Source organism: Sceloporus occidentalis, unplaced genomic scaffold (genome assembly GCF_023333645.1).
Source record: "Sceloporus occidentalis isolate IW3139 unplaced genomic scaffold, rSceOcc1.0.p SCAF_237, whole genome shotgun sequence".
Classification (NCBI taxonomy): domain Eukaryota; kingdom Metazoa; phylum Chordata; class Lepidosauria; order Squamata; family Phrynosomatidae; genus Sceloporus; species Sceloporus occidentalis.
This window is the reverse complement of record NW_028317217.1, coordinates 272,375-283,976: the sequence shown is the minus strand read 5'-3', so window position 1 is coordinate 283,976 and position 11,602 is coordinate 272,375. Positions and strand designations below refer to the sequence as shown.

At 43.4% G+C, this 11,602-nt stretch overlaps 1 protein-coding gene across 1 annotated transcript; it reads left to right on the top strand.

Moving 5' to 3' along the window:
* The first annotated feature begins 2,759 nt into the window (after positions 1-2,759).
* LOC149276479 (uncharacterized) lies at positions 2,760-5,974 on the top strand. Its single transcript, XM_089503587.1, has 3 exons — positions 2,760-3,054; positions 3,902-4,022; positions 4,526-5,974. Exons 1-3 carry the CDS (start codon positions 2,980-2,982, stop codon positions 5,929-5,931), a joined length of 1,602 nt encoding a protein of 533 aa, XP_089359713.1. The 5' UTR covers positions 2,760-2,979; the 3' UTR covers positions 5,932-5,974.
* Positions 5,975-11,602: the final 5,628 nt, after the last annotated feature.

Sequence of the window (11,602 nt, the reverse complement as noted above, 5' to 3'; positions counted from 1 at the left end):
GAAAGGCTGGGAAGGCTCTGCTTTGTACATATTGCTCTGCCTTCCAACACTTTCTCATTTCCCCCCCAAACCAGCACAAAGCTGGCAGATGGAAAGAGGTTTTAAAGCAGCATTTAAATCTGCAATATTTGTTATTAAAAGACTAAATGTCCCAAATGCTATCATCAGTTTTGTAGCTATTATTACAGAAAGACGTAGAGTGCAAACTCCTCAAGTACCTTTATTTTCTGGAGTTAGATGGGCTTTTCCAACTGACTCACTTTGATGATCTCCGGTGGTCCAAGCAGCCAAACTGCGGCCCTGTAATAATAATAATAATAATAATAATAATAATAATAATAATAATAGTTTTATACCCCTCTCTTCAGCCAAAAGGCTATCAGAGTGGATTACAAATTGTTAATTAGACATTTAGACATTAAAGCTCTCAGCCCAGCAGACCCTTAAATTCCTAAAATCACACTGCCACCTCCCAGTAAATAATAAACGGACACGTGTAAAAGGAGTGTCGAGTAGTAGATACTCCAAGGAGGTATTTATTATAGCTAACAAAATATAAGTAAAACATAAGTCATACAAGATATTAAGAATCTTGCAGGTACAATATTTGTAAGTATATAATATTCAATTCACACAAGCTATTAAAATAATAAATAGACCTAAGCATTCAATTCTGAGACTAACTTCCAGGATCCGCTCTTTAACTCTCTCTCTCTCGATCTCCAACCAACACAATTCCCCCAACTGTCTCTTGGTCTCTCAGGCCTTATATCTCCTTCTCACGGAAGCTTCCAGAAGAACCTTCATCTTGCTCTCTGATTGGTCAAGAGAGCCTTCCGTAGCAGTGATGTCATTCTGCATTTGCATAAACCTCCCTTTTCTGCCTGAAGAAGACCTCCATTGACTGGAGCCCAGTCATTACACTTTCCCAAGGCAAGGCTTGAACCTATTTCCCAATGTTGTTCTTGGTGTCTGCCTTCCAGTTGTTTCCAGGTCTTATGGTGACCTTATGGGAGTCTCTGAAGGGGTTTTCTTGGCAGGTTCCTTCAGAGTGGGTTTCCCATGGCCATCCTCTGAGGCTGAGAGAGTGTGACTTGCCCAAGGCTTCAGTCCTTTTGGAAGCCTTTTTGTTTTATCTTCTGGAAGGCAGCTGAGGTGTTGCTTCTTGCTCTGAAGAATGAGAGGAACCTTCTGGCATCCAAAAGGCTAACATTCTCTGGAGTTATGTCTGATGATATGTATATATAGGATTGCAATCCCTGTTCATTTATCTTGGCCTCCAACACACCTTTTGTGCCAGTGGCGGCAGCAAGGAGGGGAAAAGTTGGGGAGGAGAGGAGAGGGACTTTTGTTCCCAATGTCGGCGCGCATGGACTTGAGCATACGCAGATTTTGGTATACGTGGGGGGGGGGGGGGGGGCGGAACGTATACCAGGGGCCCACTGTATTCACAAGCAAAGGATGGCCAAGAGAGCCCTGGAGAGCCTTGCCTTGCGGTGGCTCTGGATGTCTGGTGCAGCAACAAACTACAAATCCCAGGATTCCACAGGATGGAGCCAGGAGAGTTAACACAGTTTTGAATTGGAATATTTCTGCAGTGCAGATACAGCCTGAGCTGGATGTAAAAGGGTCGAAGCACCCAGGTCTGCTTTTTCCCCTCTTAATAATGGTTTTACTTTCAAAAACTAAGCACTTTGTTTTTCTGTCTAATCCTTATTTTTGTTGATGTTTGTTTGTTTCATTCTTGGTAATATGAGATGGTCTTGTTTGTCAACTTCCTTCATGAGTAACAATCTCTTAATAAGAAAACTGGGGAAACTTGTAAAACCTCCCAAAGGAGCTACTTTTGGCCTTTTTGGGGGGACAAGCTTCCTCTTAGAAGCCAAAGCCCAATGTTTATGAAGGATAATAATAAGGCTTGTATTAAAAATATCCTCCCCATTTCTGATCCCTTTTAAAACCCATGTTTCCCTGTAGGAGGAGAGCTGTATAAGAAAATGCTATCTGAAAAGACACACAAAGAGACAGACTTTCTTCCTTTTTGCCAAAGGAGCCTGGCCTCCTTCTGACTCTGGAGCCTCAGGAGAGAAAGAGAAGCCTCTGTTCAACTGAGGCCTCAGAGAAGGTTCCAAAATATTATTCCCCACAGTCACAAGCAGCACAAAATGGCCGCTGGAACACAAAATGGCCGCCCTTCTGACTTTGCATCCCTTTCATCTTGCATTAGGGATTCCCTAAAGGCCTCCACCTGCCAAGTGCTGAGCCAGAGGCAGCCATTTTGTGTTCTGGCGGCCATTTTCTGCTGCTTGTGACTGTGGGGAATAATATTCCAGAACCTTGGGCCAAAAGGGAGTCAGTGTGTTTCTTGGTGTGTCTTTTGTGTCTCTTTCCAGAGAGGGGTTTCTTATACAGAAATGGGGAGGATGGTTTTAATAGAAGCCTTGTTATTCTTCTAAGAGGAGGCCAAAAGTAGTTCCTTTGGGAGGTTTTAAAAATCTCCTCCCTTTTCTTATTAAGAGATTTGCAGGCAAGAAGAAAGGAGGCAGACCAGACCATCTCATATTACCAAGAATGAAACAAACAAACATACAAACAAACAAGAAGAACAAAAATAAGAATTAGACAGAAAAGCAAACTGTTTATTTCTTTTAAAGGAATTATTTCCTGTTCTAGATCAGAGTCTGATTTGCAAATACCGTATTGTTTTTTATCCATTAGGAAGAGCTTTTTTAATTGTCTGCCAAAGAACCATGAAAGATCAAGACACGAGAAGATCATTAGGATCTTCTCGTGTCTTTATTCTATAACCAGTTCTATCTGTTTGCATTGATTCTTTATAGGAGATCCAATTTGTGTCCTTTTTTGAATCTCTGGTCTCTTTTCTCAGGAACCTCATCTCGGCCCCCTTGGACACAGCTTTGGGGCCTCTCTTGCTGGAAGTGACCCAAGTGCAAGACCACCAGGACCCCTGCCCACCTGATGGCCGACACAGAGGCCAACCAGAGCGAGTTGGGCTCCAACGGAAAGAGGCTGCCCAGGAACAACAACTCTTTGGTGAGTCACTATCCTAATAGCTTCATCTGGGTCACTGCTGGGCCAATTTATGAAAAGAAGCAAATAAAATACTGTTGGAGTTTGGCAGAGACACTCCTGGTTAATCCTCTGACACCCCACTTTTTCAGGGGATTTTCAAATGTTCTGGTTTCTCTCTCCTCCTCCTACTTTCCCCCTTCTTCAGTCACTTCAATTTCTGCATAAAGTGTGCAAAGGAGTTTGCATCCCATCCACTCAAAGGTCGGGAGAGGAGAAGACAGAAAGGGGCAGGGACTTTCCTTTGCAAGGAGTCTGAGGCAAAAGCAAACTGCTGTGCCCTTTCCCGCGTGTGGGATCTTCCTCATAAACAACTTTGACCATCTTCACCACTTTCTGGTTTTCCTTGTCCACATGTGTCTTGTTTTTACCAGCTGTGAAACATTGGGTGATATGGGAGAATATCACTGGATATAAAGTGGGGGTGGCCCCATGGCCCTCAAGCCCACAGTGCTTCCCAGAACTGCTTTTTAAAAATTACATTTGCCTCTGAAATTTGGCAACAAATTGCTAAATCCACTATAATCTTTGGTGGCTAAATGTACTGTATGTGTTGGGACAGTCAGTATCCTAACCCATCATCAATATCCCAGCAATGGCCTAAATTATATTGATTAATATATTGTATATTATATTGAAAGAATTTGAGACATACTGGATTTCAAAGGCAGTAGCTTTTTTCTTGCTGACAGAATTTAAACTTTATTTCCTGGACTAAATTCTTAGGTGATCAAATAATTTTTGGGATGCTTCATGTGCTCCCCCCCTTTTTTTTAGTCATTCTCTGAATGAGGGCTATTTTTTGTTGCAGGTGACCTTTGCAGATGTGGTGGTATATTTCACTGAGGATGAATGGAAACTATTGACAAAGAAGCAGAGACTTATGTACAATTATGTGATGATCGAGAATTACGAAAATGTGACCTATGTGGGTAAGGAAGCTGAATTCATTGCCCTTCCTATACTTCACAATCTCTTGTACACACAACTCCAACCCACATCAATCCACATGTGAGCTGTATACTGTATTGGTTGTGAGGCATCTCCTGGTGCCACACAGCATGAAGCATCCTCTGCAGTTAGCTTGCATCATGCCATGTGCTTTGACTCAACACTCTATGGCAGTCTCACAGGAAATGATGCCACTTTTCAATCAAAGTATTTTTACATATATATATAGGAATATTTTTCAAATGCCTGACTATCTGCTTCTACTGATTTCCTCATGACAGTTCCCCTTCAATTTCTTCTTTGGTAGCTCTGAGTAAGAATACAGTCATTATATGGATTTGGGGCATCCAGAACAGTGTCATGCTCAGGTCACTCACACCAACATTATTAATTTAACCTCAAATAGGGAGGGATGAACGTGGGGTAACCCTTTCCTCTCTTAACACTGAGATTCAGTCTTGTCTGTCATTGTCCTCCTTTACAGAAGAATTTGTCAGGCATCAGAGAGTCCACACAAGAGAGAATCCATACAAATGCCAGCATTGTGGAAAATGTTTTTCTACGAAGTCACTCTTAGTGAGACATCAGAGAGTCCACACAGGAGAGAAGCCATACAAATGCCAGTATTGTGGGAAAGGTTTTTCTCAGAAGTCACACCTATTGGCACATCAGAGAGTCCACACAGGAGAGAAGCCATACAAATGCCAGCATTGTGGGAAAGGTTTTTCTCAGACGTCACACCTATTGGCACATCAGAGAGTCCACACAGGAGAGAAGCCATACAAATGCCAGCATTGTGGGAAATGTTTTTCTTGGAAGTCACACCTATTGGCACATCAGAGAGTCCACACAGGAGAGAAGCCATACAAATGCCAGCATTGTGGGAAATGTTTTTCTTGGAAGTCACACCTATTGGCACATCAGAGAGTCCACACAGGAGAGAAGCCATACAAATGCCAGCGTTGTTGGAAATGTTTTTCTTCCAAGTCATACCTATTGGCACATCAGAGAGTCCACACAGGAGAGAAGCCATACAAATGCCAGCATTGTGGGAAAGGTTTTTCTCAGACGTCACACCTATTGGTACATCAGAGAGTCCACACAGGAGAGAAGCCATACAAATGCCAGCATTGTGGGAAATGTTTTTCTTCCAAGTCACACCTATTGGCACATCAGAGAGTCCACACAGGAGAGAAGCCATACAAATGCCAGCGTTGTTGGAAATGTTTTTCTTCCAAGTCATACCTATGGGCACATCAGAGAGTCCACACAGGAGAGAAGCCATACAAATGCCAGCATTGTGGGAAAGGTTTTTCTCAGAAGTCACACCTATTGGCACATCAGAGAGTCCACACAGGAGAGAAGCCATACAAATGCCAGCATTGTGGGAAAGGTTTTTCTCAGAAGTCACACCTATTGGCACATCAGAGAGTCCACACAGGAGAGAAGCCATACAAATGCCAGCATTGTGGGAAAGGTTTTTCTCAGAAGTCACACCTATTGGCACATCAGAGAGTCCACACAGGAGAGAAGCCATACAAATGCCAGCGTTGTTGGAAATGTTTTTCTTCCAAGTCACACCTATTGGCATATCAGAGAGTCCACACAGGAGAGAAGCCATACAAATGCCAGCGTTGTTGGAAATGTTTTTCTTCCAAGTCATACCTATTGGCACATCAAAGAGTCCACACAGGAGAGAACCCAAACAAATGCCAGGATTGTGGGAAATGTTTTTTTTCCAAGTCAGACCTAGTGAAACATCAGAGAGTCCACACAGGAGAGAAGCCATACAAATGCCAGCATTGTGGGAAATGTTTTTCTTTGAAGTCAAACCTAGTGAGACATCAGAGAGTCCACACAGGAGAGAAGCCACACAAATTCCAGAAATGAACTAACATTATATTTATCAAGAAGCAAAACAAAGAATATATTTTAAATCTTGTGGTGATAAGAAAAAGCCCTTGTGATTTCGTGTGTTAGGTTTTTGTGTCCATATGCCTGTTTATGTTTTTCAATTATATTTTGTTATTTTGAGGTTTTATTTGCCTTTATTATAGCTTATTGCTTTCGTTTATAAATTTGAGTGGGGATCATGGTGGTGGAATAGGTTAGTTAAACAGAGGGGTGGGATTGGCTATAGCTGGTTAGAATAGTTATGGGAATGATAGAATTTGGAATTTGTTCGATGTTGGCTGAAGAATGTTGGGGACAGGTATTAACAGAAAGGGCTAGTTTGTGGGAATGGCAAAGGGGTCCTTGTTATCTGTGGGACATAGACTGTGGGAATTGGAGGTGGGGGCCAGGTTTGGACGAGTGTGATGTTTTAGGTTTTGGGGTTTTAATGTTTGGTTTGGGGAGGGCAGCTCTGACTAAAAGACTGAATTTCTGATTATGTGTTTGAAATAAAGTTTTTGTTGTTTCAACACACTGGACTCATTGGTGTACAGAAATTCTGCATTTGCACAAAATGTACCCTTTCTTCTCTCCTCAGCCCTCAGCTCCATTCCCAGACATAAAAACAGAGGCAAACACACATATATACTCAGAGAGACAGAGCTATATGTACAAAGCAGCATTCCCAGCCTTTCCCCCCTGACTCCAGCTCCGCAGCTTGGGCTCCATTCCGGAAGGAAGGAAAAAAGGCTGTAGTCCTTCCCTTCTTCCAAAGGCCGACAATGGAATAAACAGCAGCAGCAGCAAAGGCCTTACAATCCCTGCGCATGCTGAGAAGGGGTCTTTGGGGCATCTGAAAGGAATGAAAGTGCCAAGGGAAGAGAAGCATAAAGGGACTGCTGAAGTCCGGGGGGGGGGGATTTGGGACCTGTTTCAGGCACCTTCCTCCTGGAACCCATTATTAGAGCCTTCCACAGCTAACTATGATGCTTTAAATGACTATTTCACAGATAATGTGTCTCAGATAAGAGCCAAATTGGACGTCAGCATTATTGTGGAGGCTATAAGTGAGGTGTCCATGAGTAAGATCATACTGGATCAATTTGAATCTGAGTACTGAGAGTGTGGCCAAGCTCCTTGTAAGTGTGAAGAGGAGAACTTGCCCTCCCAACCCTTGCCCTTTTTAATATCACCTGAAATATATCATAGATGCATCTCTATTTTCCATGATGTTTAAAAGAAGCAGTGTTACAGCCGTTTATGGAAAAGCCCTCCCTAGATCCCTTGGACATGAACAATTACAGACCGGTCTCCCGTCTTCCATTTCTAACCAACATAATTTTGAGGGCAGTTGCTCTTCATCTCCAAGTGGTCTTGGATGAAACAGATTATCTGGACCCATTTCAAACTGGCTTCAGTATGGGATACGGAGTCGAAATTGTTATGGTTCCCTTAGTAAATGATCTTTGCTTCAAGTGGGAATGTAACTTACCAAACTTTAAGCTGTATTATTATGCAGCTTGTCTCAAATGGTTAGAAGAATGATTCAAATTAGAAAACAAGACTTTATTGAATATAGAAAAAGCTAACCTGAATCTTGGTATACATGCATATATGTGGTATACAAAACCAAAAGATAATAATACTTTTAACCATCATGTTATAAGAAGATCATTGCTTAAAGCATGGTATAAAATGAGACATCTATTTTGGGTGTCATTGCAAGAAGCCTATTACAATAGAACAAAGGACAAAGATACTCCATGGCTAAGATATGGAGATTTAATAAACCAAACACCAGAAGGAAAATACAATATGAAATCTATGGAAGAACTTAATGAAAGAGGAAACATGAAGGACTGGTTTTTATACAACCAATTAAACAATTGTTTTAAGGCAGACAATAAAGCTCCTGGGTTAACGATGGATAACAATGAAATAGATAAAATTATGATGGACAAAAAAGATAAACACATATCTAAATATTATAAACTATTAAAAGAAAGAGATCTAGAAGATGAAATTATTAAACACAGCATGGTAAGATGGGGACGTGATATAAATAGAACTATAACTGTAGAGGAATGGGGGAAATCATGGAAAGGAACAAATAAATTCACTCTGTGCCAAAACTATAAAGGAAATTACATCAAAATGTTATACAGGTGGTATCTAAACCCCCCAAAACCCACCAGATATACAAAGCTGGCAATACTAAGTGATGGAAATGCAGGGAACCCGAGGGAAGCTTCTTTCATATTGGTGGACATGCTTTAAAGCTCAAGGATTCTGGCAAAGGATTCATGGAAGCATCCAAAACATTCTGGACATAAATATTCCCTTTGAACCAAATTTATTTTTACTAAACATGACACACAACATAAAGTCAGTAAAATACAATATAATTGTTTTATATATGGTCTCATGTGCAAGGATCTTATTTGCTCAAGTTTGGAAATCTGCAATTAATCCTTCTATCTAAGGTTGATTAAGATACATGAAGCTAGAAATATGGATATAGTTTCTGCCTTACTAAGAGGGAAACCAAAATAATATTTAGAAATGGAATGGAGTTGTCTTAAAACATTTGAAGAAAAGGGCGATAACATTCCGTTAAATTAATAGTTAATATTTGGTCGATATTTGGTAATTTAAACGCTATCATGGGAATATCTCAGTGTAATAAACATTTTTGAAAATAAGAAAAGGAAGACCCACATCATTGTTCTGGGGAGCGCCACACACCGAGTTGTATAGCCACATTCTGTGCTGCTCCTGGCCTTGCTGCAGGTGAGCCATTGACAGTTTGAGGGTGGCGACACGCTCCAAAGCTGCAATGGTAAAAGGAAGTGTTTAGACTTTGCTTGTTGTTTCTTGCTCCCTTCACCCTTAAATGTAGGGGCATTCAGACTACATTTTACCCTGGTTCCCAAACCGGTTTAAAAGTTTGACGTTCACACTCGCAGCGATTTTAACACAACTCGATCAGGGGCTTGCACAAGAGATCCAGGGCAAATCCCCTTCGTGTGGTTTTCTGGAAGCATACTATTGACCCTTTCCTTTTGAAAACAACCGGCTCTTCCCTGCTGCCGGCAAATATGAACTCAGCCTCAGTCATGATCGGATCAAGTTCAGGGGGTAGATTACCCCGATTGAGGTAAAGGGTACTAGGAACTTGTTTCCGGGGAGATTCGATATGGGGCACCTGGATCTGCCCAGTTCTGTCCAGGGCAAATGAGGGAGTGGGAATGGGGCCTTTGTGAAGGTGGGGGGACTGGCCTTCCTGGTGCTGGGCCTCCAGGTGAGCGATGCATTGGGCAAAGAGTCCCTCTCCTCATCGCTTGCAGCCTCTGGTTCCGCTGGAGGCAGGGCCTCTTCTCCAGCATCACCTGGAACAAGGAACCAGAACAATGGACAGCAACAGATGGATGTGTGCGTGTGTGTTTCTGCATATACATCTGTACGTGTGTGTGTGTGTGTGTGTGTGGAGGCATCTCTATCTAAGTGCATTCATACCTTTATGAGCCTATATATGTGTGTGTGTGTGTATATGGAATGTTTCAAGTGTATAGATCTTGCATACAATGCCTATAGATACATCTATACATACCCATAGATATCTGTCTGAACGTCTGCATGGGTACGCAAACGTATTTAAATATATATATATAGATATAGATATATAGATATATAGATATATAAAGAGAGAGAGAGAGAGAGAGACAGACAGACAGACAGACAGACAGACAGACAGAGACAGAGAGAGAGAGAGAGACAGAGAGATATGCCAGCACATGTTGGATCATATATATATATATATATATATATATATATATATACACATTTATATATACTCTTCTACTTCCATACAATTTAAACATAAGCAAATGCATGGAGGCACCTGCGCATGTATACACCCCCCATGTTCTGGTCAACATCAGCATGTATATATAATCATAACTGTGTATATGTTTACTTCCGGTCATAACAGCATAACTGCCCTGCGATTACTGTAATTGGAATGTTTATACTTTGTGATGTTTTTATGATGTGTATTTTACACATGATTGCCTCCTCAGGGCTGCCATTGGCTGGAATCCCCTCCCTCCCACCATCCCTGGCCCTGATTGGCTGGAATCCCCGTCCCTCCCACCATCCCTGGCCCTGATCGGCTGGAATCCCAGTCCCTCCCACCATCCCTGGCCCTGATTGGCTGGAATCCCAGTCCCTCCCACCATCCCTGGCCCTGATCGGCTGGAATCCCAGTCCCTCCCACCATCCCTGGCCCTGATTGGCTGGAATCCCAGTCCCTCCCACCATCCCTGGCCCTGATCGGCTGGAATCCCAGTCCCTCCCACCATCCCTGGCCCTGATTGGCTGGAATCCCAGTCCCTCCCACCATCCCTGGCCCTGATTGGCTGGAATCCCAGTCCCTCCCACCATCCTTGGCCCTGATTGGCTGGAATCCCAGTTCCTCCCACCATCCCTGGCCCTGATTGGCTGGAATCCCAGTCCCTCCCACCATCCTTGGCCCTGATTGGCTGGAATCCCAGTCCCTCCCACCATCCCTGGCCCTGATTGGCTGGAATCCCAGTCCCTCCCACCATCCCTGGCTCTGATTGGCTGGAATCCCCGTCCCTCCCACCATCCCTGGCCCTGATCGGCTGGAATCCCAGTCCCTCCCACCATCCCTGGCCCTGATTGGCTGGAATCCCAGTCCCTCCCACCATCCCTGACCCTGATTGGCTGGAATCCCAGTCCCTCCCACCATCCCTGGCCCTGATTGGCTGGAATCCCAGTTCCTCCCACCATCCCTGGCCCTGATTGGCTGGAATCCCAGTCCCTCCCACCATCCCTGGCTCTGATTGGCTGGAATCCCAGTTCCTCCCTCCATCCCTGGCCCTGATTGGCTGGAATCCCAGTCCCTCCCACCATCCCTGGCCCTGATTGGCTGGAATCCCAGTCCCTCCCACCATCCCTGGCCCTGATTGGCTGGAATCCCAGTTCCTCCCTCCATCCCTGGCCCTGATTGGCTGGAATCCCAGTCCCTCCCACCATCCTGAAGGCCTCAAACTGCCATCTGCCAAGCGTTGAGACAGAGTCGGCCATTTTGTGTTCTGGAAGCCATTTTGTGCTGCTTGTGACTGTTGGGAATAATGTTCCGGAACCTTCTCTGAGTCTCAGTTGAACAGAGGCTTCTCTTTCTCTCCTGAGGCTCCAGAGTCAGAAGGAGGCCAGGCTCCTTGGGCCAAAAGGAAGGAAGTGTGTCTCTTTGTGTGTCTTTTGTGTCTCTTTTCTGAGAGGGTTTTCTTATTACAAAGCTCTGCTCCTTCTGGGGAACATGGGTTTTGTAAAGGGATCAGAAATGGGGATCATAGTTTTAATACAAGTCTTAGTATTATTATTCTTCACAAACATTGGGCTTTGGCTCCTGTTTTTAATAATTGTTTTAATAACTGTCCAATACTTTAATGGCATTTTATTTTGGAAGGGAGTGTTAGGAAGGGTTTGGGAGATAATGAAAGATGTTGTTATTGTATTGTATGGATATTTTTATTGTAAGCTGCTAAAAGGTGGCCATTTTTGTGTAGTAATTGCCTTGTGATTAACTCCCAAAACAACCTTGTAAGGTAGGCTCCATGGGCTCCTAGAGCTGGAAGGGAGCCCC